Here is a 24932-nt window from a genome sequence, read left to right as displayed (position 1 = left end):
AAGATGCCACGGTGACAAGAATGCCAAGAGCCCTCCTGGGTGAGGGGAGGCGGCCCTCACCTGTGTTGTTGGCAGTGTGACCTCTTGACTACATCATTCATTGGCTTTTGTTGGCCTTCCAAGCTAATTTCCAGCCGAGGCCAGTCTCCTGGAAGGGATCTCCCTCTGGTGTCTCTACTGGGGACAGCAAGTCCTTTTCTTCATGATGCTGAGCCTCCAGGAGCATTACTTCCACCTGACTCAGTACCCCCAAGACCAAATCCTAAAGTACCCTGAACTTATGGCAGTGTAGGGCCAGTCCTATCCAGGCCAGTGCACCTGTTCCCGTCACTGAGTATGGGTGGGGTTAGTTCACTTTGGGAAGACATACTTCCAAAAATGTGGTGTGCCCCTGAGGGTAGACTCCCTAGGAACTTTACCCTGACTTCCGCTCAGCCTGGCTGTGTCGGAGCTTCCTGTGAACCTGCCGGCTGGGCTTGCGGGAGGGGAGGGCGTCCATGCTCTCAGGCCATTTAGTCACCCACGCTCTGAGTCCCCTCCCATCCACACCTGTCATGTTTGGAGGAGCAAATCAAGCTCTGACACTCCAGGGAGGCAGCCACCTGCCCCCACCTCCCACAGGCAGGGGCTCAGCTGACTCCCGGCCACACAGAGAGTGAGGTTGTGCCGCTCGGCATTCCCCGGCCTCTGGCTTCATTGGTGTTATTTCCTGCAGGTCGTCGGGAAGTAAGCAGATGGCAAATGCAGCTGAGGATGGTGCACTGAACAGCTACAGCCGGTGCCAGTTACCAGAGGACCAAGGGATGCTGTTTCACTTACGCGTTCAGATTGTCCAGGTGATGCTCTGAGGCAAGTGCATAAGTCAGCAGGAATCCCAGTCGGATTCCTGTCCTGGTGACCCAAGCAAGCACTCAGCTTGGTGCCGTGAAGGGTTTTGCAGACATGGTGCTCACCCCAAGATGCACAGGTGTAGGTGGTGAGCCTGTTGAATCTCATGCGCCCTAAAGAAGGGGAAGTCAGGGACATAGACACATGAGGACCACTCGGGGGAAGGAACGGGTCTCAAGGGGCAGAGCAGGTCTGCTGACCTCCAACAAGGGAAAGGGGGCCTCAGCCCCACAAGGAAAAGAGTTCTGCCACCAATCTGATGAGGAAGAAGAGCCCAGCTTGGCTGATACCTTGACTTCAGTCTGTGAGAACTGAGCAGAGATCCCAGCCAAATCCACCCAATCTCTGATGCAGGAGACCCCTGGGGCACAGGACCTCTGGGCCAAGGACTGTGAGGTGACCGAGTGGCTGAGCTGTGGCTGTTGGCAATGCAGTGATGGATGCCGTTCTGAAGTCCCCAGGGTCCAGCTCCAGGGCTCTGCCAGGTGGGTTCTGGAGGAGCATATCAGGCAACCCAGTCCTAGTTTTGATTTCGGCAAAGCCCCCCACCTCCGGTCCTCGACGCAGACCCTCTAATGCTGCCTGAGCGCTGTGTGGTCTGGTTGAGACAGCTGCCTGCCATGTCCCCTGAGAGTCCTGATGTCTGATTCGGCTTAGGGCCCTTTTCACATTCAGACTGTTTTCCCTGGTGACTTTGTGATCAGACGTCACAGGATTCCTGGATGAGGAATGTGATTTTTCCCAAAACTCAAGCAACCCTACACGTCTTGTGTTTAGTAGCTGGGTTGGTGCCAGTGGGTCGCCTCTCTTGGTTAGTGTGCATCTTATCCCCACCATGCCTTGTGGCCCCCGAGGAGTCAGGTTGCATAAGTTCCTGAGATGAGGAAACCGCCTTTATCACAGCACCCCTCACGTCACATCAATGGCATTAAGTAGGTGTGTCTCCCTGTTCATCGTGAAGCCCGTCATGCGTGGTTGTGGGGGGTGAGGCAGCAGGCAGGGTAACCCCACCCCCATCCCCTGCCCATCACCCACTGCAGCACCTTAGTAGTTAAACCACCTGGAAGTGTTGCTCACAAAAGTTTGTAGCCCTGTGGAGATTGGTTGTCAACCCAAATAATCACTTCCGTTCACCGGCGTCTAGAATTAGTGATGTACTCACCCCTCCCACTGTTAAAGCGCCAATAATGAGTCATCAGACTTCTGCTGTTACTTCTCCCCAAAGCATCCTCCTCTTTCGTGGAACACCTGTGGGATTCCATGGTTACCTGGCACGGTCGTCGACCACAGCATGGGTTTTTGAGTAATCGGTGTTCTTAATTGAGTTACTCTTCACCAGAGTGTGGCATCTGTTTAATTGGTCACAAGAGAAAAGACTTTCCGTTGACTAGAAAACTGGTCGGCTTCTTTCTGATTATCCCAGCTCCTCTAAAGGTCTAGCTTTTAACAGCAGCCAGAGAATAAACTCTTCTTCCTAATGTCCCTCTGTCTGTCCCCTGGGGAGCTCCATGGGATCCAGGTCTAGCTCCTCCATTTGCCATTGGTAGGACCTGTTCTTTGTAGCTGCCTCAAGACTTCCACTGTTCTGTATCAAGGATGAGTTTTCAGGAATCCTGGCTCCCAGTGCCTTGGTTTTCCCAATCTTTTTTCTTGTCATCATAAAAAAACCAATCCTACTCACAGCACCAGCCAGAGGTAGCCCAGGAGTTGGATTGTCCAGTTCACAGTGAGGTGCAGGCCAGCACGAGGACCTAGCCATCCTCCCCGCGACGCCTCCCTCGCTGGGGTCCAGGTTGAGGAGTGCTTGGCGGTGTGTGAGGCTGACACCAACACTGGTGTTTCCATTGTGAAACATTGCCCTTCAAATGCCAATAACCTCAGGGGAGAATCTGACACTTCCCAGGGCCGTGCCCCACAGATCCCGATGTGTTTATCATAAGCGGAGGCAGGGCGAGCTAAGGATACTCCTTTGTCTGCTAGTAAGAACGCCAGGAGCTCTGAGCAGCAAGCCCACAAGGAAATTTGCCTGGTGGTTTCCTTTTCCTCTCTTTATATTTTTCTCCTTCTCCAAGGCATCCCCAGGGGAGGGAGGGAGGGTTGCAACCAGCTGTTAACCCTTCCTTTCCATGTATATACGAGTGTGTGTTACAATTATGCATAGCTGTGTGTGTGCATGTATGTGTGAATGTGTATGTGTGTATATATTTGTATGTATATTTATGTGAGTGTGTATATGTGTATGAGTGTATGCTCGTGTGTAGGTGTGTGTATATGTGTGTATTCACGTGAGTGTGAGGATATGTGTGTGTGTGTGTGTGTGTAGACTCACATGCCATGTTTCTGGATATGGGTCATGGTCAGAAAAGTTCCATGGCCAACTGGCTTAAAGGACTGAACTCCACCTGTTTCCTGAGTTACCCCTGATTCAATCCGGATCATGGGAGGGGGCGTACCATGACCCCACTGTTTCCTAGTGCCAGCCTGCAGCGTAGCCGTGCAAAGAACAGTGGGCACTGCTTCCCTGAATTGACTCCAGTATGATGTCAAGAGGTCTGTCCCACATGGAGTTACAAGGGAGCCCCTGGTTCCCCTTGTCTCCTCTGAGGGGACATAGATTGTGATTTGACATCTAGGGCACTAGCTCTGCTTTGGCTCCTGGACACAAGGAGGTGCACCTGTCCCGTTTCCTTCACATGGGATTCCAGCCTTGGTGCTGCCCGCCTCACGCCCTGCACTTTCCACAGGCGGTGGCTTGGCCTTTGTGACTGCCCCAGGCCCAGCTTTGCTTCTGGTCCTTCCCCTCTCCCTCCCATTCTTGGAGTCTCTGATCATCGGCTTCTGTGGTCCTTTACTCTTTGGCTATAAATGGGGGCAGTTGGGCTCCTCTGACCCTCCTCCTATTTTCTGGTCCCTGCACAGAGCAACGCCCACAAAGTCCACCCTTGCTCTGCCTTCTATTCCAACTCCACTGTACAAGCTGAGGTGTCTCACTCAGACTCCCTCCAGTGGTCTGGGGACAAAGTAAAGCGTACAGTTAAGTACATATGGACCTCGGGGTTCATGCGAGTTGGGCAGGGGTGAGTTGCTCAGATGCTGCAGGAGCATCACAAGTGCTCCATGACCACAGGCCACACCCTGAACATTTAACCAGATCTCGGGGCTCCAGGGCTGCCAGCCATCTCCTCTTGACTCATGAAGGACACAGTTTAGTATTTCAATTTCCCATCTAACAAAAAGACAGGATCGGTGGTCTTCCTCAGGCCATTTCTCCTCCTGCTTCCCCACCTCCACCCCTACTCTGCAAAATTAATGAATCTCACACCAAGAACAGGTGAGTATTTGCTATGGAATCTTGAATAGTACATTCAAGAACTTTAATTTCATTCTAAAGTTCCAAATTTCTCCTAAATGAATTGTTTATTATGATGGCCACACTCTCTGATCATCACCCATTTAATTTAAATGTTGATACAAATAGATAAATAAAAATTAACTTATACTAGTAAATTAAAATATTCTTCTGGTATATCTAAGGATGAAAAATGAAATCACAATGGAAATGGGGAATTTCCTGGTGGTCCAGTGGTTAAGACTCTGCACCTCCACTGCAGGGGGCATGGATTCGACCTGTGGTCGGGGAACTAAGACCCTGCATGCCGCATATGGCGTGGCCAAAAAAAAAAAAAAATCACAACGGAAATGTAAAACTATCTCTAACTGAATAATAAGGAAAAAACAACTTACCAAAATTATTGGGATGCATGAAATTGGGGATTTTTATCCTTAACTACTTATATTAGGAAATAAGAGAAGCTGAAAGTGTCCAAATTTGAACTTAAAAAATGAACAACAGATTAGATCCAAAAAAAGAGATAATAAAGGAAAAAGTGGAAATAAATGAAAAATAAAAAAGAGATGATAGGATGATCAAGCAAGCCAAAATTATTTCAAGACCAGCAGAAGAAATTCCTGACATGATTGAACACTGAAATTAAAAAGAGGTAAGGCATATATAAGAGAAAAAGAGAGCACATCCACAGACAAAGCACAGCTGATATGGCAATTTGAAAAACCAGATGAAACAGAAAAATTCATAGAAAAGAATACCTTGAAAAATAGACTCACAATTAGATAGCATGAACTGTGCTATAGCCGACATAAATTAAAGCAAAAATCTCCCTAAGGGAAACATTAGGCCCAGATGATTTTACAAGTGGGTTTAATAGCCATTCAGATCCCCTCAACCTCATGCACTTTCCCGAGAATAGGAGGAGAGAATACTCCCCAGCTCATCCAAAAGGCACTGCAGTACAATGTGAAGGCCTGAAAATCATGGCAAGAACATTTCTGGCCCATTTACTCAAAAACCTAGAAACAAAACTACAAGCAAAATTTTAACAAATTAAATCCAAAAAATGTATAAAAAGATAATTCAAGATGACCAAAGTAGATTTAATCCAGGAATTCAAGGAAGGCTTGAAATTAGAAAATCTATAAATGAATTTTAACCACAGAAGCAGACTAAATGATAGAAGTCACCTGGTCATTCAATGAAAAAGTTTTTGGAAAAAACTTAACACAAATTCATGAAAAACTTCTTATAAATAGGACCAGAAGAGTATTACCCTAGCTTGGTAATGGCTATCTGTAAAAAATTGACCGCCAGTTGTAAACAGGGAAACATTATTAGCATTTTTGGTAACGTCATGAATGATACATAAATATTCACTCTCACCATTTCTATTCAATGATAGAATAAGATAGTGTAACAAAATAAGAAAATAAAAATAAAGGCATAAAGATTGGAAAGGAAGAAACTAAACTGTCATTATTTATAGATTGTAGAAGGGGTTGGCAAACTACAGCCTGCAGGAAAAATCTGACCCACCATGTCAGATCTGGCCATGCCTGTTTGTCTCTGACTACATTCTCTCTGAGTGACCAAAACCAGGCAGATACCAAAGGGCAGTCAACACTTGGGACAGGGGAGCCACTGGTAAGTTTACTATTGTTATGGATTTTAGCCTGAGGACATCTTCCAGTCTGTGCCAGATGGGGAGACTAAAAATCAGGTAGAAAATCCACATTCTTGCTGACTTGAAGAACCAGAGGGCAAAGTGCATGACCACAACAGCAGCCGGAATATGAGGGAGCAAATCCAAAAAAGATTGATCTAGAGAAGGGGAGTCCAAAATTCCATGTAGAAAGTCTCCTCAGATCATTGGTTGACCTCTGAACCATGCATGGGCAGGGAAGACTCCAAGTAGCTCAGTTAAGAGTAATAGAATGGAACTGAAGCTTTAGTTGTCAGCCTCTGCAGAGGAGACAGTTGAGTTCAGCCAAGTTAATGGCCTGATTTTAAAAATTAATACCCTTCAGAGGAACATAACAAATTCAGACTTTCTGTGCATATTATTCTCAATGTCCAGGAAGCAATCTAAAATTACTTACACATGACGAAACAGGGAACTATGACCCACACTCTGAAGAAGAGATAATGAATGGAGATCAACTCTGAGGTAACCCAGATTCTGTAATTAACACATAAAGGCTTTAGAGCAGACATTATAACTATGTACAAGGGTATAAAGGAAAATATGTTTGTAATGAATGAAGGGATAGGAAACCTGAGCAGAGAAATAGAAACTATAACAGGATTGAAAGAACTAAAAAGAGAAAAATATTTGAACTAAAATTTCACAAGCTGGGCTTACCAGAAGATCGGAAGTGATAGAAGAAAGAGTTAGTAACTTGAAGAGAAAACAATACATATTAACCTATATGAAGAATACACAGAAGAAGATAGACAGGAAAAAATGTACAAAGTCTCAAGGAACTGTGGAACAATATTTAAAAAGCTCACATAAATGTAACAGGAGTTCTTGAAAAAGAAGAAGAGAGAGAATTGTTTGAAGAAATAATGGTGAAAAATTTTCCGTATTTGATGTAAGGCATAAAATTACAGATTTAAGAATCTCAACAAATCCCAAGTAGTATAAATATGAAAAAACGACATTTAGGCACAACACAGTCACACTGTTGACAACCAAAGATAAGAGAATTTTGAAAGCAGGCAGAGGAAAACACCCTTGACTAAGCAGAGAGACAACAACGCAATAATCAGTTGACTTCCCATCAAAAAAATTGAGGCTGGAAGACAGTGGGACAATATCTTTAAAGTACTGAGGTAAAAATTGATTTGCCCAGAATTCCATATCCAGTGAAAGTATTCTTCAAGAAGGAAGGTGAAATAAATACTTTTTTGGTACAATAAAAGTATGAGAATTCATTGCCAGCATACCTGCACTGCAAGAAATGAAAAATTTAAACTATGAGCTTCTCGACAGAATAGTTTTATTGTTCTTTCATATAAGTACAGAAGGATATAAACTTTGCCCAAACTATCACCCTTCACTGCATCCCAAACATTTTGGGGAGTGGTATTTTCCTCATTCGTCTGTTCTGGGTATTAAAAAATATATATTTCAGATGCTCTCTTTTTAAAGTCTGTGTTAATTTGAAATGTGTTTTTTAGATTTTTACTTGCGTTAAAATTGTATTTATCTTTTATTCATTTCTAACTTAATTTTCCCTAAGTTGGAGACTATGATCCTGAGATATGAGATAAAGAAGACTTTTGAGAAATGATCAAATCTGGACACTGAACAAAACCAAAGCACTGGAAGATCTTGTTCAAGTCTCAGTTCCAGCACCTGAGTGCCAGGGGCAGGGATGTTTAATTACTGCCACAGAGAGAGTGCCTGAGGGAGCCTGTTGGGCCATTAGTTTTATGGAACACGAACTTAATACAATGAACTGTCCTCTCTTATTTCAATGAATTGACAATAGCAAACTCTCCTACAACACGAGATATTGCACTCGGGCAGCCCTAAATTCTAGATGATTTGGTCAATTTCTCAGGGCATGAAAAGTGGGCAAGGAGTATTTTTGATGCCCCAATTTTTTGCCATCTAATTCTAGTTCCACTCATACCCTTTGGTTGATTTTTACCTTTTCAGCAAGTGGCAGGGGAAAGTCAGAGACGGGCTGCCCATCGCAGGCTGTGGCGTCTACCTGGGGAGGAACTAGAATAGGCCCTCTTTCCAGACTGAGCTTTACACAGAGAACTAAGCAGGGCCAGGAGGGGACGAAGACATCACAGATCTGAGAACAGGAGACTTGGAGAGTCTTAGAAGGAGGGGGAAAAAGAAAGTTGACAGGGGGACTTCCCTCGTGGTGCAGTGGTTAAGACACTGGCTCCCAGTGCAGGGGCCGGGGTTTGATCCCTGGTCCGGGAACTAGATCCCACATGCATGCTGCAACTAAGAGTTTGCATGCCATAACTAAGGAGCCCGCCTAAAAAAAAAGAAAAAGAAAGAAAGTTAACTGGTGTGTGACAATGAAACATGCAAACATGAATAGCCTAGAGATTTACATGCTTGCTGGGGGTGGTGCAAATAGGGATCTGAGCTTCCTGGCACTCGAAGTGAAAAAGAAAGATAAGCACATATGTAGTCATATATACAGACAGACAGGAAAACACCCCACCCCCTGCCAACATGAACATAAACACAACATTTATAGATGAAAAACCAATATACACACATTCAATACCCTTTCACATATGTGTCTGTGCAGGACTTTCATAAACAACGCTCATGTGATATTTTTATGTGCATGCGTGTTGTTTTCTGAAGTGGTTGCTACCTCTAAACCGGCTTCATGACCCACACAACCTTTCTCAAACAGGGCTCCCTCCTGAGCCCCAGACCCCAGACAGTGTTTTCCGGCTATTTTCTTGGTTCTCTCAAGGACCGCACATGACTCGCCATGAGGGTGCCTCAGGATGCAAGGGTCACCTTCTGGGAAGCGGACAGACCAAAGCTGATGGGGCTCAGGTGCGCCTGGGGGACAAATGTGACCTGTGACCTTGCAGATGCCCCTGTAGCTCTGGGAACTAGCTCTTTTGTCTGTGAGAATCTTCCACCCGGTGTAAGCCAGTTCTGGGCTCTGGCTGTGTCCTGCTGGGACTCAGCCATGGAGACTTGGCCGGTGCCCAGCTGTGGCCCTCGTGGTGGGGGAAGGTCTGCCCAGGAGAGACCCCAGGTTCTCCTCTCAGCGTGTGTGACAGGTGAGGAGGCAGGGAGTGTCCAGGGCCTTCTGTGGCCGAGAGGGTGAGGGGAGAGGTCTGGCCGCAGTGGATGGGGGAGGGGAGGGCCTCAGCACCTGCGGGAACGGGAACTGGAGGGCCACTCCCCTCCCCCACACTCGTCTGTGACTCATCTGAACCCAGAGCTTCACATGGGACACAGGAGGCCCCGGGAGGACAACCCGGACCGCGGGCACCAATAGATCTGGGGCCACCACACGAGGGTGACCGGGAGCTTCATCTGCTGGGAGGTAACCCGGGACACCCCGGGGCTGGGAGCAGCTGTGGTGTGAGGGAGTGGTCGCCACACGCAGGACTCTCTGCTGGACCGAGAGGTGAATGTGAGAGTAGTTGGAGGAATGCGGGGCGGGCTCCATGGTCTCCGGTGCCTGGATCTTGAAAGGTTCTGACCTTACCAAGAATCAGACACTTGGCCTTACAGATCATGCTTACACAGACACACACACAGACACACACAGACACACACAGACACACACACACACACACGAGCAAATGCCTCACGCAACCCTTCCCTCACTGAAGAACCCACCAGGCCTTCCCTCCTGCCGCTGTTGGCCTCACCTCTATCTGCACACACCAGGGCCCACGGCAGGATGAGGAGGACCCCTCTCATGGTGCGGTCAGTCAGGGCTGGGTTGGGGGAGGCAGAGAAAGAGCCTGATCCAGAGCCCCGCCCCCCAACCTGGCCTGGGCACCTCTGATTCCCGCTCTCCTCCCCTCTCCCTTGGTCTCACACCTCGGCACACACCCTTGATTCCCATTTGCATATGTCCTCCTAGCTTCTCCGGTCCTCTGTCCCGACGTGGGTCCTGATCCCGGGACCCTCACCTGACCCCCCTCTCCTGCACCTTCCAAGTCAGAATCAACCCTGCCTTTGGGAAGGCTTCCTGGAGTTCTTAAGTCGGCAGCCCCTGAGGCCCAGGAAGGGGGAGGAAGCCTGAGTCACAGCTGGGTGTTGGGGGAGAAGGGGCTGGGGACCTGGTCTCCCCACCTGTGGGTCCACCCACCTGGGCCAGCCTCAGACTGAGCCGGCAGCGCTGATGCAACTTTTTTGGAGTAACAGACCCCGTGGAGCAGGGAGGGAGTTCCACACTGTGGAGGATATGGGGGAAAGACTTGTAGGGTCCACAGATGGCTGAGGGGGAGACCCAGAAATCCCTGAGCACCTGGAAGAGGGCGGCCAAGGGATGGGGTGAGAAAGGACAGTTCATCGTATTAAGTTCATGTTCCATAAAACAAATGGCCCAACGGGCTCCCTCAGGCACTCTCTCTGTGGCAGTAATTAAACACCCCTGCCCCTGGCACTCAGATGTTGGAACTGAGACTTGAACAAGACCTTCCAGTACTTTGAATTTGTTTAAAGTGTCCAGATTTTATCATTTCTTAAAACTCTTTATGTCATATCTCAGGACTGTATTCTCTTAGATGCAATTAAGTTAGAAGTCAATAACAAAAAAGATAAATACAATCTTTTCACATGTAGAAATGAAGAAGAAACACATTTCAAATTAGCACAGTTTTTTTTTTAATCTGTTTATTTATTTATTTATTTATTGGCTGCATCAGGTCTTAGCTGCGGCACCCGGGATCTTCGTTGAGGCATGTGGGATTCATTGGGACGTGCCAATTTTCTGTCCTCTCGTTGAGGTGCGCAAGCTTGAGGGCTTAGTTGCCCCGAGGCATGTGGGATCTTAGTTCCCCAACGAGGGATGAACCCATGTGCCCTGCATTGGAAGGTGGATTCTTTACCACTGGGCCACCAGGGAAGTTCCTAGAACAGTTTTTGAGAAGAGGATGCCTTAAATATTTTTTTAAAGACCCAGAATTGATGAATGAGGAAAATACTACTTCTCAAAATGTTTGGGATGCAGTGAAGGGTGATAGTTTGGGCAAAATTTATATCCTTCTCTACTTATATGAAAGAACAATAAAGACTAATATTCTGTGAAGAGGCTCATAGCTTAAACTTTTCATTTGGGAATAATTTCAGATTTATTAAAAAGTTGCAAACAACTTTGCAACTTTTTAAAGAATTATACAAAGTATAGAATTATACTAAGTATAGAATTATACTATACAACCCTTTACACAGATTTTCCAAATTTTAACATCACACATAACCATAGTACAACCATCAAAATGACAAAGTTAACGCTGATGCAAAACTATTATCTAGTCCACAGACCTTATGTGATTCTGCCTGGTGCCCCTCGCCCTTCTCCTGCCCACCGTCGACCCAACCTCAAGCCCCACCTGCTGGTCTTGTCTCCTGAGGTCCCTTTGATTTGGAACAGGCCTCCGTCTTGATTTCCTTCAGGACCTCGACACTTTTGAAGAGTGCTGGCCAACTGTTTTGTAGAAAGTCTGTTCACTTGGGCTTGTTTATTCATGATTAAATTCAGCTGAAGCATTTTAGCAAAAATATCTTGGAAATGTGGTTGTGTCCTTCTCAACGCATCGTATGAGGAGGGCATGGGACGCTGACTCACTGGTGATGCTGGCTTTGGTCCCTTGTAACCAAGGTGGTACCTGCCAGGTGTTTGCCCTGTAGTTACACACACTCACACTGCAAGTCACACACATGCTCCCTGACACACGCATTCACTCTCTCTCTCACACACAGAGCCTGCTCTGGTGCCTAAAACACCCCCCAGGACCCCCATAGTCATGGCCAGGCCTTTTGGGAAGGACCACCAGAGACCCCACCCCAGGGCCATGTCCCCACTGTGGACTCCTGACAGGAGCTCAAAGTTCAGGAGGGGCGTTGATGGCTGCAGCCTCCATCCCCTGCCAATCCTCTGGCTCAGGACCCTGTAGGCCCCCCTTTTCCAGATTGAGGACCCCCACAAACAATGATTACGGTGGCTTTTTGCCAGATGGTGATTATGTATTTCCATCATTCTCTCTACATTGATTAGTTGGAATTCTACTGCATTTTACTTTCTTCCTCCTGTCCACACTCTGGGATTTCCTATTTATTAAAACAGTTCAGACTCCACTGAGAAGGAAATGTCAGTTTATTGTATTTAAAAACCAAGATCTGGACCAATGTATGCTTATTCCTACTAGGATGTTTCATGTAAATGATATATATTCACGCTAATACCTCTCCAGTCACCACTGTGTTTCCTATTTCCTCCTGCTCCCTGTACTTTTTGTTTCTCCCACAGAGAGAATGCTGACTTGTGACAACATCAATGTATTAAGCAGTTCATTATGATAGGTCCAAGTGTGTATTTCTTTGGATTCTTCCTGTTTGGAATTCACTGGGCTTCTTGAGTCTATAGTTTTATGTCTTTCTTCAGAACTAGAAAATTAGTGGTCGTTATTTCTTCAAGTATTTTTCCTGTACTCCAGTCTTTGTCCTCTCCTTCTAGGGCAACAGTTACACAGATATTGGATTTTTTGGTATTTCCCCTAGGCTCCGTTCATTAAAAAAAAAATCTTTTATTTATGTTGTTCAGATTCTATGATGTATCCTCAAGTTGGATCTTTATTTTTTCATCTCCATTCTGCTATTGAGCCCAGTGGAAAGTATTTTATTTTTGTTATTGTATTTTTCAGTTCTACAATTCCCATTTTGTTATTCTTTATATGTTTTACTTCCTTGCTGAGACTTATCTTTCCATTTATCCCAAGACTGTTTGCCCTTAGTTCTTGGAGCATTTTTAAAATAAGTGCTTTAAAGACTCTGTGTGATAATTCCTAGTTGAGTTTTTCCCTGATCTTCTGTACAAAGAGTAATTTCGGATTATATCCTGGATATTTTGAATTTTGCATTATGAGAGGGTGAATCTTATTTCCATCTTATGGAGAATGTTAATCTTTTTGTTTTAGCAGGCAATCTACCTGGTTGGGTTTATGCTTCAAGTGAAGATCAAGCTTACGTGGGTTGTGGCTTCTATGTCAGTTCAGTTTTCAAAGGCTTTGCAGTGGACACAGTGGCCAATCTGATATCTTGGTGGAGGTCAGTCCCATAGATCAGTTCTTATAGTTTATGTTTTTCAGGGCCAACTCCATGTATGCACAGCTCAGAATGAGCCTGGGTTTTCATAAACATCTTCATGGGATTTCTTTCCCAAGCTTTTCACTCCCTGCAGTCTCTCTGGCACTTTCTAGTAACTTACAGTTCCTCTTTTCGGTCATCTAGTCAGAAAGCTGGAGCTTAGTTATTCCATAGTGCTGCACAGTTCCCTCCCCTATAACCACATCTGGGAAGACGTAGAGAGAAGAAGGTCAATGGGTTTTACCCCAACATCCTGGGATCACAGATCCTCTGACTGGAGGGGCCAGTTTCCTTCTCTCAGAACTTTAGGTACCTGCAGGCTCTGTTGGGAGCTACTGAAGTTGCTGCTTTTCCCACTCATTAAGTGAGACCAAGAGGGGTTCTAATGGACCTCTTCTGTCCATGTTCTGGTATTCACTTTCAGAATATGGGCTGTTTTGGGAATTCTCTGGTAGTCCAGTGGTTAGTACCCGGGTGATTTCACTGCCAGGGCCAGGTTCAACCCCTGGTCAGGGAACTAAGATTCTGCAAGCTGTGCAGTGTGGTTAAAAAAAAAAAAATGTGGGCTGTCTTGAGTCAAATCTAGAGAATACCAGAGGAAATGAAAAGGGGAAACTTACCACACATTTGGTGGCACTTCAAAGTTTTGTCTTATTCCCCAATCATTCTGCTACTATTTTCTGTTTGGAGTCCTCATATAGCTTCTCCTTGTATTTCATTCTGGGTTTATAGCTGCATTCAGTGGGAGAGGTGGCTGGGCAAAGGACAACGTCTAGCCATCTCACTCTGAGCCAGGACTGGCCCTGACGGTGTAGCCCCCTACACTCTGCACAGCACACTCTACAGCAGGGGCTGTACCATCTTCCCTGTTTAATTTGAATTTCCTTCACAAGTGAAGGCAAACATATTTTCTTATGTTTAAGTGGTATTTCGTATCATTTTTGTTAATTTTTTTCATGTATCACACATATTTGCTTTAGCCCTGTTCCCCCACCCTCAGTGTTTACAGAGTTATTTATATCCCCTGGGGAGTGTGTGTGTGGAAAATCTTTATATTTGTATAGAGTCAAATTAGTCTATCGTTTTTTTCTTGCATTTGGATTTTGAATTATACATAGGAAAATGTTTTCCACACCCAGGTTATAAAGATATTCACATGTGATTTCTCTGGGTATTTGTATAGTTTTGGTTGTTTACTATTTAGTTTATTCTCATGTATGATGTATGGGTGCATGTGTATAGCTCCAATTTTGACTTTTTCTAAGTAGTCATTTATTTGTTCACAAACGAATTATTTATTTATTTATTTATTTATTTTTACTGAGTAAAATTGCTTTACAATGTTCCGTTAGTTTCTGCTGTACAATGAAGTGAGTCAGCTATATGTATACCTATATCCCCTCCCTCTTGGACCTCCCTCCCACCCACCCCCATCCCATCTAGCTCATCACAGAGCACCGAGCTGAGCTCCCTGTGCTATACAGCAGGTTCCCACTAGCTATCTATTTTACACATGGTAGTGTATTTATGTCAAACTTAATCTCCCAATTCGTCCCACCCTCCCCTTCCCCCACTGTGTCCACATGTCCATTCTCTACATCTACATCTCTATACCTGCCCTACAAATAGGTTCTTCTGTACCATTTTTCTAGATTCTACATATATGCATTAATACACGATAGTTGTTTTTCTCTTTCTGTCTTACTTCACTCTGTATGACAGTCTCTATGTCTATCCACATCTCTACAAATGACCCAGTTTCATTCCTTTTTATGGCTGAGTAATATTCCATTGTATATATGTACCACATCTTCTTTATCTTTTCATCTATCATTGGGCATTTAGGTTGTTGCCATGTCCTGGTTATTGTAAATAGTGCTGCAATGAACATTAGGGTACATGTGTCCTTTTGAATTATGGTTTTCTCAGAGTATATGCCCCGTAGTGGGATTCCTGGGTCATATGGTAGTTCTATTTTTAGTTTTTTAAGGAACCTCCATACTGTTCCCCATAGTGGCTGTATCAATTTACATTCCCACCAACAGTGTAAGAGAGTCCCCTTTTCTCCACATCCTCTCCAGCATTTATTGTTTGTAGATTTTTTGATGATGGCCATTCTGACCGGTGTGAGGTGATACCTCATTTTGATTTGCATTTCTCTAATAAGTAGTCATGTTGAGCATCTTTTCATGTGCCTCTTGGCCATCCATGTGCCTTCTTTGGTGAAATGTCTGTTTAGGTTTCTGCCCACTTTTTAATAGCATTGTTTCTTTTTTTGATATTGAGCTCCATGAACTGTGTGTATATTTTGGAGATTAATCCTTTGCCTGTTGCTTCATTTGCAAATATTTTCTCCCATTCTGAGGGTTGTCTTTTCGTCTTGTTGATGGTTTCCTTTGCTGTGCAAATGCTTTTAAGTTTAATTAGGTTCCATTTGTTTATTTTTAGTTTAAGTTTAATTATGTTGCATTTGGTTATTTTATTTTTTAAGTTTGTTTTTATTTTCATTACTCTAGGAGGTGGGTCAAATAAGATCTTGCTGTGGTTTATGTCAAAGAGTGTTTTTCCTACGTTTTCTTCTAAGACTTTTATAGCATCCAGTATTACATTTAGGTCTTTAATCCATTTGGTTCATCTTTGCTCCAGTGATTTGAGATTCCTCCTTTATCATACACTAAATTTCCACATGTTCTTCGGTATATTTCTGGTCTTTCTATTCTACATCACTTAATTGTCCATTCACACGACAATAACATGCTGCTTATTTATTTATTTATTTATTTATTTATTTATTTATTTATGGCTGTGTTGGGTTTTCGTTGCTGCGTGCGGGCTTTCTCTAGTTGCAGCAAGCAGGGGTTACTCTTGGTTGTCGTGCATGGGCTTCTCATTGCGGTGGCTTCTCTTGTTGCAGAGCACGGGCTCCAGGCATGTGGGCTTCAGTAATTGCAGCACATGGACTCAGTAGTTGTGGCATGCAGGCTCAGAGCACAGGCTCAGGAGTTGTGGCACACAGGCTTAATTGCTCCACGACATGTGGGATCTTCCCGGACCAGGGCTTGAACCTGTGTCCCCTGCATTGGCAGGTGGATTCTTAACCACTCTGCCACCAGGGAAGCCCCTAAACTTTTTTTAAATTATGTTTTAACCTGTGCTAGTACTTATTACTCCCACAACTTAATTTTTTCCTAACTGATCTTGAATGTTTTTGTTTACATGTCTTTCAACTTGCCCATTTCAAGAAAAAAAAAAGCCAGTTATTTTTATGGTAATCACATTAAATTAAAAATCTTATAAATTAGAGAGAACTGACATTTATTTATTTGTTTGTTTGTTTATTTAGGCTGTGCTGGGTCTTCGTTGCAGCATGCAGGCTTCTCTAGTTATGGTGTGAGGCCTTAGTTGCAGCATGTGGGATCTTAGTGCCCCGACCAGGGATCGAACCCAGGCCCCCTGCATTGGGAGTGCAGAGTCTTCCACTGGGCCACTAGGGAAGTCCTGGGAGAACTGCCATTCTAATGATATTTAGAGTCATCCAAGAACAAGGAGTGTCTTTACAATTGTTTGAGGCTACTGTTGCATCTCTTGGAAGTTGGTTGAATTTTCCTCCTTTAGATTTTGCATATTTTTAGTCAGATTTATATTTTTATTTTATTTTTCTAAATTTTATTTATTTATTTATTTGGCTGCACTGGGTCTTTGTTGCTGTGTGCGGGCTTTCTCTAGCTGTGGTGAGCAGGGGCTACTCTTCGCTGCCGTGTGCAGGCTTCTCACTGCGGTGGCTTCACTTGTTGTGGAGCACGGGCTCTAGGCGCCCAGGCTTCAGTAGTTGTGGCACGTGGGCTCAGTAGTTGTGGCTCACAGGCTCTAGAGCACAGGCTCAGTAGTTGTGGCACACAGGCTTATTTGCTCTGCGGCATGTGGGATCTTCCCGGACCAGGGCTCGAACCTGTGTTTCCTGCATTGGCAGGCGGATTCTTAACCACTGCGCCACCAGGGAAGCCCAGTCAGATTTATTTTTAAGCATTAGCTCTCTATTCCCCAATTGTAAATGAAAACTTGTCTTCCGCTATAGCCTCTAGGTGGCTATTGCTCATGTATAAAAAGGCTATTAATTTTTATTTTAGTTTCATATTCTACTACCTTATTGAATGATTTTATTGACTTTGCTAGTTTTATCATTGATCTTTTAGGGTCTTTGAAACATACTATTAAGTTAGTTACAAACAGAGATTGTACTTTCCCCAACTCTCATGCCTCTAATTGTTTTCTCGTTTACTTTTGCTTATGTCTCAAATACAATGTTAGAAAGTACTGATCCTTCTGTTCAGCACCATCATAAGACTGCATCCAGCACTTCCTCGTACAGATAAGTTCCTGGCTTCAGGGCTGATACATACACACAATCATGTTATTGTATAATATGCTATTGAATTTGGTTTGTTAATATTTTATTTTATTTAAGATTGTTGCATTGATCCACAAAAATGCTATAATTTCCTTTTTAGTATCATCCTTTTAGTATCATCATCAGGTTTAGTTATCAGTATTATGCTTCCTTTGTAAAAGGAACTTGGAAATTTTACTTCTTGGGTCGATTTTGGTAATCTGTATTTTTCACTAGGAAATACTTCATTGCATCTAAATTTTCAAACCTATCCCACAGAGGTAGGCAATGACTCTCTTGTGATAGTTCAGTCAACTTTCCTAAAGTGTGATTTACACACAGTAAAAAGCACCCCTTTGAAGTGGACAGTTCGGTGAGTTTGACAAATGTAAACACTTATAGAACCACCAACACAGTCAAGACATAGAGCATTTACCTTAACCCTGGAATGCCCAGCTACCTCCTTGTGTGGCCTGCAAGACTGTTTTCATTGTTAACATGTCCCTTTGCTAGAATTTTGTGCGAATGGGTGATTAGCATTATGTGGCCCTTTCATCCATTTTTGTCATTTATTTGTATTTCCTGTTTATTGCCATTTTCAATCTTGCCAATGTCACCTTCTTGTTAGTCTGTTGGCTTTGTAGATCTTCTCTATTTTATTTTGGTTTCCTATTTCACTAAATCACAATTTTGGCTTAATTTTGTTTTTTGTTTTTTTGGGGGGTTTAATTTGTTTTTCTTTCTCCAGCTTCTAGATTTAAACACATGGTTTATTGATGTTTCAGCCCCTCTTCTTTTGTGACATAAGGATCTAACCTATCCATTTTCCTCACAGTGCCATTTTCTTTTTAAAATAAATGTTTGTCCTGATTTTATTACTGTTCAGATCAAGGAATTAAAAAAATTCCTCTTATAATTCCTTGTCCAACAGATGAACTAATCAAAATGTAATAATTTAGTTTAAAAATATTTGGGATTCAAAAGTTTATCTTCTTTGTTATAGGTGTTTAATTTAAATGCTTATGGACAGAGAACATTGTCTATGGGGTAATTTATTGTTCAATGATAAAAATCTGGACATTTGGAACAAAATGAGAGAACCAGACTGCTCCATTCAAGGTTGAGCAGACCTTGGGCGGGGGTACTTGTACCCTCGGGGGTGAGGGGGGAGGAGTGGGGAACAGAACCTGTGGGAGAACACAGGCCGTTCTGGACTCTGCTGCGTGTGGAGTTCACACACGACCTGACTCACGACTCTGTACCACAGACGTGGCAGACTTGGGTCTCTTTTTTAGGGCAAGGGGACTGGAAGCAGCATCTGGTATGCCCTCACTGCTGGCTTTCCCTTCTAGGTCTTCACAATCCCAACACACGCTGCCATCGGGCTGTCCTGCGGTGCCTCCTGAGCACCCCATCCTCACGTGGGCCGTCTGGGGAGACACCCAGGCTCCATCAGTGGAATCAGGACCCACAGCAGGACGAGGACAGGGAGCACCCTGCAGGCAGAACCAGTGAACAGAGGTCAAGGGATGGGGAAATTATGAACATTGACTCACCAAATCCATTTTATAGTTAAAAGAGTTAAGGTAGTACAAACTAGGAGAATCGGAAACTCAAATAATTTTGAGGGAGGTGGGGTAGAAGAAAGGCAAGGCAAGGCGTGGCCAGGATGGAGACGGGATTGGATACATCTGAGCGTCAGCACGAAGCTGGAAGCCTGCTGGAGCGCAGGTTGTAGCCGGATCTGAGCTTCCCAGCAGAGACTGTGAAAAAGAACCTAGTCCCCAAAGAATCCACAGCAAAAATCCTGAAACTAATGACAGCTATAGCAGTGCCCGCACGTTGGCGGTCCTGAGGCCGGCTCAGACCAGCTTTGGGTTGCTCCGTGGCGGCCACGTGTTGCTCAGGGCCCTGGAGAAAGGGGGAGGGCCGTGGTGCCCAGGAAGGATGTGACCCGCCGTTGTCTTAGGTCAGAGGGACTTGGGGGAGCTGAATGGCTGAGGGCAGGCTCCATCTTCTTCTCACCTCCCGTGCTCAGCCCTCATGAAGCATCCATTCCCTGCTCAAGAATACCTTTCTCATTCGGTTGTCAACCATCTTCATCTTTCCTTCACTCTTTCTTTACTCATTTCTCCATTCATTCAGCAAAGTTTCTGATTTCTAGCCGAGAGGTTTCCCAGAAGGGCCTACAATCCTGGGTCCCCTGTCCAGAGGAGGGACCAGCTCCAAAGGTGGTCATCTTCATGGAGAGGGAAGCAGAGAGTGGCTGGTACAGCAGTCGTGGGGAGACAGGGTGTGGTGGCCCCTGACCCGGATCACATACACGTAGTTCCTAGGAGAATGCAACTTGGAGAGAAGACCATGGCCCTACTGGGTGATTGTTTCCCCTCTGCACTGGCCTTGTGGACTGGCCTCGACTCAGGAAGTCAGAGATTCCTGATGCCTCAATGGGCCAGGAACCTCGTGTGGGGAGTTGGAAGCAGTAGACGGTGACCAGCCTGCTTGGCCAGCCTAGGGGTGTAAATTCAGCATGAAAATTCACAACTGCATTGAAGGGGCGTGAGGTCCCACTTTAAGCTGGGCGTTCTGGGGCTCTCATCCAGAGAGATCCTGGCCACTCCATCGGTCACCTTGGCACAGAGTGGAGCCTAGCCCAGGACTGGGAATGCATGAAGGCCGCAGAGCACGAGGGGCGGCCAGGCCCATCTTGGTCCACAGGGGAAATAACCAGGAGTTGGAGATTGGGGTCAGGTGTGCAATGGGGGAGGCAGGTGTAAGGCCCCAGAGTTGGGCAGACCCTGGGGGGCGTGCAGATCCTGGGTGGGGGGTGTGCAGACCTTGGTGGGGGGAGGTGTGCAGACTCCGGGGTGGGGGGAGGTGTGCAGACTCCGGGGTGGGGTAAGCCTGAGGAACCAGGACTGGGGAACAGGTGTGTGGACCCAGCATCCTTCTGGGCTCTGGGGACCTGCTGCCTGGTGACGCTGCCCCCACCCACAGATTCTTGGCCGCTGTCCTCTATCTCCCCGTCCTCCAGGATGTCTCCCTGGACGTTCCCCTGGATGTCTCTATGAGCTTGTCATGAGTTCCACTTGTCCCAACCTGCTCCTCCCCTGTGCCCCTCTCCTGGGTGACCCTCCCCCAAGCCAGGTGTGGGGCCATCCTGGGCACCTCCAGGCCTTCCATCAGCCCCTACTCTATCCAGCCCCCCTGTGCACCAGACATGGGTCCCAGCCACCCCACCGCCCAGCTGTCACCTCCCAGCATCTCTCCACCCCACTCTCCTAGGCAGGCACCACTGACCCCTGTCATGTGCCCCAGACTTCGACCCTCCACCCCACCATTGGCCAGCTGGCCCTCCCGAGGACCCGACCCTGAGCCTGTGACTCCTGCTTGCCCAACGCTGGTCCTGTCCCCAGCTTGGTTGGCTGTAGCCCAGAGGGACAGTTTTGTCCACCATTCCAACCATGGACAGCACACAACCACAGAGTCTGCTGAGAGCAGGCCAGAGGGCTGTAGTCTGGGCCAATGGGTAGAGACGAGGAAGAAGCAAGAGGGGGTGCGGTCAAGCAACAACTTTATTGTCTCTGGAAGGAGTGAAGGTCATGGTCCCACTGCAGGACTCTGCCTGGGCCAGGGACAGAGGTGGCCAGAACAGCGGACGTGGAGGGGCCGAGACCACAGAGCCAGTCAGAGCCAGAGCCAGGGCTGAGCCACCCTCTGGCCTTGCCAGGCTCTTCTTGCCCGACACAGGGGTCTGGAGCTTCTGTTCAGGGCAGGGGCTGTTACCCCAAACTGAGAAATGCCCATTGCATGCCTCCATCCCTGACCCCCACGGAGTGGGGCTACAATCCCAGGCTGTGTGAGCGAAGGGCCCCTGCTGGGGACAGGAGAGGTGCCGGGCCCAGGGCGAGGTGACGGCACCGCCTACCATCTCAGGGGTGAATGTCCCACCCACGGTCTTGAGAGCCATGGGGGCAGGATAGAGGTGGGAGGACAGCGTGGGCTTTGGGGCCGAGGGGAAGGTGCTCACAGCAGGACCCAGAGGAGGCCAAGGCCCACCTGGAGCAGGAACCCCCTTGGGAGGGCCCAGGGCCCCTCCTGCAGGGCGGCTGCCCTGTTGCAGAGAGATCTGGAGCAGCACTGCCTGGTGATCTTGCCGAGCATCCCGGGGCCCGACGACCATTCAGACTTCATGTTGGTGTTGGGACACCTGGGAGCACAGCGCTTGCTGAGCAAAATTCCCACCCGTAATCCTGCAGAAAAGAAGAGCCAGTGCTCAGGAAGAGAGGAGGAGCCTGGGGAGGGGCGCTTTCCCGTGGGCAGGGAAGGCCAGAACCAAACCTCGGGTCAGAGAATTGTTGGTCCTGAAACGTCTACAGATACCTTCTCCTGACCCTTTCACAGGCCAGGCCCTGCACAGCTGTGGGAGCACAGCTGCCCAGGGTCACCTTCAAGGTCACAGCAAAGACAGGGTTCAGGACTGCTGGCCCTGGTCGGGGCTCTTCCCTGAAACCACACGTGGCCTGGACACCCGGGTAGCCAGGGGCCTGGGCGTCCCGGGGAGACGGGGGAAGCACAGCAGAGAGAAAAGTGATGGCGACCAGAGGACCCGCTGCACCCGGCCTGGGCTCCCGTCCACCCCTCCCTCCTTCACGTAGAGACGCGCAGAGACCCCTGAACGCAGCACCAGAGGGAAGCAGGACACTCAAAACAACCCAAGCTATAGAAGACAAGATATCCTTGGGCGGAGTCCGCCTTCCTTGCGTCGTGCTGTGCTGTGTTGTGTTTGTTCTGCTGTATTCGTTGTGTGCATGGTATCTCACTACATTGAACTTTATTATATTGTATTATATGACAATTGTATGCATTGCGTTACATCATATCATAGGCTGCTCAGTGGCACTTGGTTTAGGAAAACCGAAAAGAAGGAAAGAGACCAGCCAGCCCCCTCCGGAAGCCCCCAGGGCTCAACCTTGAGCCGCTGCCTCCTTCTTCCCCGCGCTCAGGACCGGGATCATGCAAAGGTCGGCGCAGGCGAGGGGGCCCCTGAAGGGAGCCTTCCTCAACTCCCCGCAGAGACCCCAAAGGATCCAGCGCAGAGTCCCCGACAGGCCCCTTCCGCACTGGCCAGGGACTCACTCAGGGTGATGATCACCGCGTGGGAGACGCAGACCCGGTCGGTGGAGGCGCACGCGGCGGGCTTGCAAGACTCCCGGCTCGTGGCTTTGAAGCACTGGTAGCAGCTCAGGTTCTCACCTGTGGGCAGCACCAGGCCGCGGTGGAGCGCGCTGAGCACCTGCCCGGCGGCGCAAAGGGCTTCCGCTGCCTAGAGATGCGCCCGCCGCGCCCCGCAGCCCAGAGGGCTGCCCTTACCTGGCTCTGTGGCTCCGCCAGCACAGCCCAAAGACACCAGCAGAGCCCACAGGACTAGAACCGGCATCCCCATGACGCCAGACGGCTCAGCCTGCAGGGGGCGGGAGGGGGGCGGTGGAGCAGAGACGGAGGCTTTGTCCGGACCTCCCCCCGTCGCACCGCCCATCCCCTCGGTCTCTCCGCCCTGGACCCTCCTCATTCGAGGCCACTCAGACCCTGGTTCTTGCGGCGCCCCTCTCGCAGCCCGACGACTCCTCCTGAGCCTTCCCTCCCCTGCTTCAGGGAGCGGGGCCCTCTGAGGAGAGTCAGCTGAAGGAGGGCCGGCTGTGGAGGCCTGTCAGCCCCTGCTCACAGCTCGGGCTCTTGGGAGCGTCTCGTGGGGTCCGTGCGGATGGCCGCTTCCTGCTGGAGCAGAAGGCGGGTAGGGGGCGCGCGCGTCTCCCCTGTGGGTTCATCCCCTCCGCCAGCCTCCACTCCGCGCCAGCTCTGATGCATCCTTCTCTTCCTGTAACAGACCCCTGCGGAACAGGGCCCGGTTCACACCTTGGGGACACAGGACCACACTGAGTCCCTGCCTCAGAGGCTCAGGAGAGCTGAAACTTCCCGCAGGTGTGGTGGCAAGTGGTCTGGTGTTGGAGGTGGAGGAGAGAGATGGAGGGCTTCAAGGGGGAGGAGGGATCATTGGGGCTGGAGAACAGGAGGCCCGTAGGGCAATCAGAGATGAAGTGAAGGGCCGTCCAGAGGGGAAGCATCAAGAACCAGGCCCGGAGCAGGAAGCAGGGAAACTAAGTGTCAAGGGCAAGTGGGGGAGGGAGGGGAAAGGGGAGAAAGGGGACGAGGGGAGGAGGGGGAGGAGGAGAGGAGGGGGAGGAGGGGGAGGGGGAGGAGGGGGGAGGGGAGGGGAGGAGGGGGAGGGGAGGAGGGGGAGGGGAGGAGGGGGAGGAGGGGAAGGGGAGGGGAAGAACAGTGAAGGGAGGGGAGGAGGGGGAGAAGGGGGAGGGAGAGAAAGGAGAGGAGGAGGAGAAGGTGGTGGGGGGGAAGGAGGGGAAGGATCGGCAGTCCGGAGAGCAGCAAGAAGGGGTCAGATAACAGGCTTGAATCTTTTCTTTCTTTCTCTCGTGACTCCCTGTGTGAGGCGGGGTCTGGGACCCCAGGAGAAGGGAGGGCGTCAGGAGCTCCCGAAACAAGGCTGCAGAGATGCTGTTCCCGCAGGTCCCCCAGCTCTGTCCCACCTCGTCAGCACTCCACAGGGCTGGAGCCTGAGTCAGCCTGAGCGGCAGGCAGGGCCTTCAGCCAGGCGCGCCCTCAGCTCCTTTCCTCTCGCCAGGCGAGACGCGTGTCCTCAGCAACATCCTCAGCTCCGGCCAGGGCATCCTTCTCCCGCACCTGAGTCTCTTGGGCCCCTTGGCTGTCCCTGTGATGGGTCCACTGGGTCTATCAGGTAGTTTAGTTGTGCTTGGGCCCTATCAAGCTTCTTTTCCAAACTCTCCCCCTGCCTGGCGGAGACCTGGACACAGAGTGTGGAGGGCATTTCTTCCTGTTATGGTGCGGACCAGACCCCACCTGCTTCCCACCCAGGTCACCTTCGCAGAGTCCCCTGCAAATTCTTCCCTTTGTCTTGTCCTTTCTTCTTGTTTTTCAGCCTAGTGAACTGAACCACTCTCCATCGGCCCCGGGGTTCCCAGGAACCTGTCCTCACCAGAACCAGTGTTAAAGAAAGAAAATTCCATGACACTTGTTAAAGCTCAGTAAGACTGAATAATCTTAGCGGGGCTCTCGAGACCGGCGCAGGGACCACTGTGAAGGGGTTGTGCGGGGAGAGACTGGGGGCAACTCCAAATACAGCAGAGGCCGTGGGGATTTACAGCCAGGGAGCAGGTGTGGTCAGTGCATGGAAAAACACTAAGCGGAGACCTCAGGGGTAGGGGGATTCTGGCTAAACAAACCTACCAGGATCTCCCTGAAGGCCGGGCAGGTGCTCAGTCCTCACCTGGGGGGTGGGAGGGGATGGAACCCCATCGGATACTGAGTTGGGGGAGGTTCTTATTAAAACTGGATTTTACAAGGAAGTGCCCAGATGGGCCCAGGAGAAGGTTTGGGAGCCTGAC

General features: G+C 48.2%; 1 protein-coding gene across 1 annotated transcript; it reads right to left on the bottom strand.

Annotated features, from left to right (window-relative positions):
* Nucleotides 1–21477: 21477 nt before the first annotated feature.
* LY6L (lymphocyte antigen 6 family member L) lies at nt 21478–22897 on the bottom strand. Its single transcript, XM_060115605.1, has 3 exons — nt 22825–22897; nt 22591–22707; nt 21478–21704 (listed from the first exon to the last, which is right to left on the bottom strand). Exons 1-3 carry the CDS (start codon nt 22895–22897, stop codon nt 21478–21480), a joined length of 417 nt encoding a protein of 138 aa, XP_059971588.1.
* Between the last annotated feature and the right edge of the window lie 2035 nt (nt 22898–24932).

This window comes from Mesoplodon densirostris, chromosome 13 (assembly GCF_025265405.1).
Source record: "Mesoplodon densirostris isolate mMesDen1 chromosome 13, mMesDen1 primary haplotype, whole genome shotgun sequence".
Taxonomy (NCBI): Eukaryota; Metazoa; Chordata; class Mammalia; order Artiodactyla; family Ziphiidae; genus Mesoplodon; species Mesoplodon densirostris.
This window is presented reverse-complemented; position numbering and strand designations above follow the sequence as displayed.

Coding starts and splice junctions, on each gene's coding strand:
- LY6L (XM_060115605.1), bottom strand. CDS start 22,897: ATGGGGATGCCGGTTCTAGTCCTGTGGGCTCTGCTGGTGTCTTTGGGC. Junction 22,708..22,824: donor TGGCGGAGCCACAGAGCCAG/GTAAGGGCAGCC, acceptor TGCTGCCCACAG/GTGAGAACCTGAGCTGCTAC. Junction 21,705..22,590: donor CGCGGTGATCATCACCCTGA/GTGAGTCCCTGG, acceptor TCTTTTCTGCAG/GATTACGGGTGGGAATTTTG.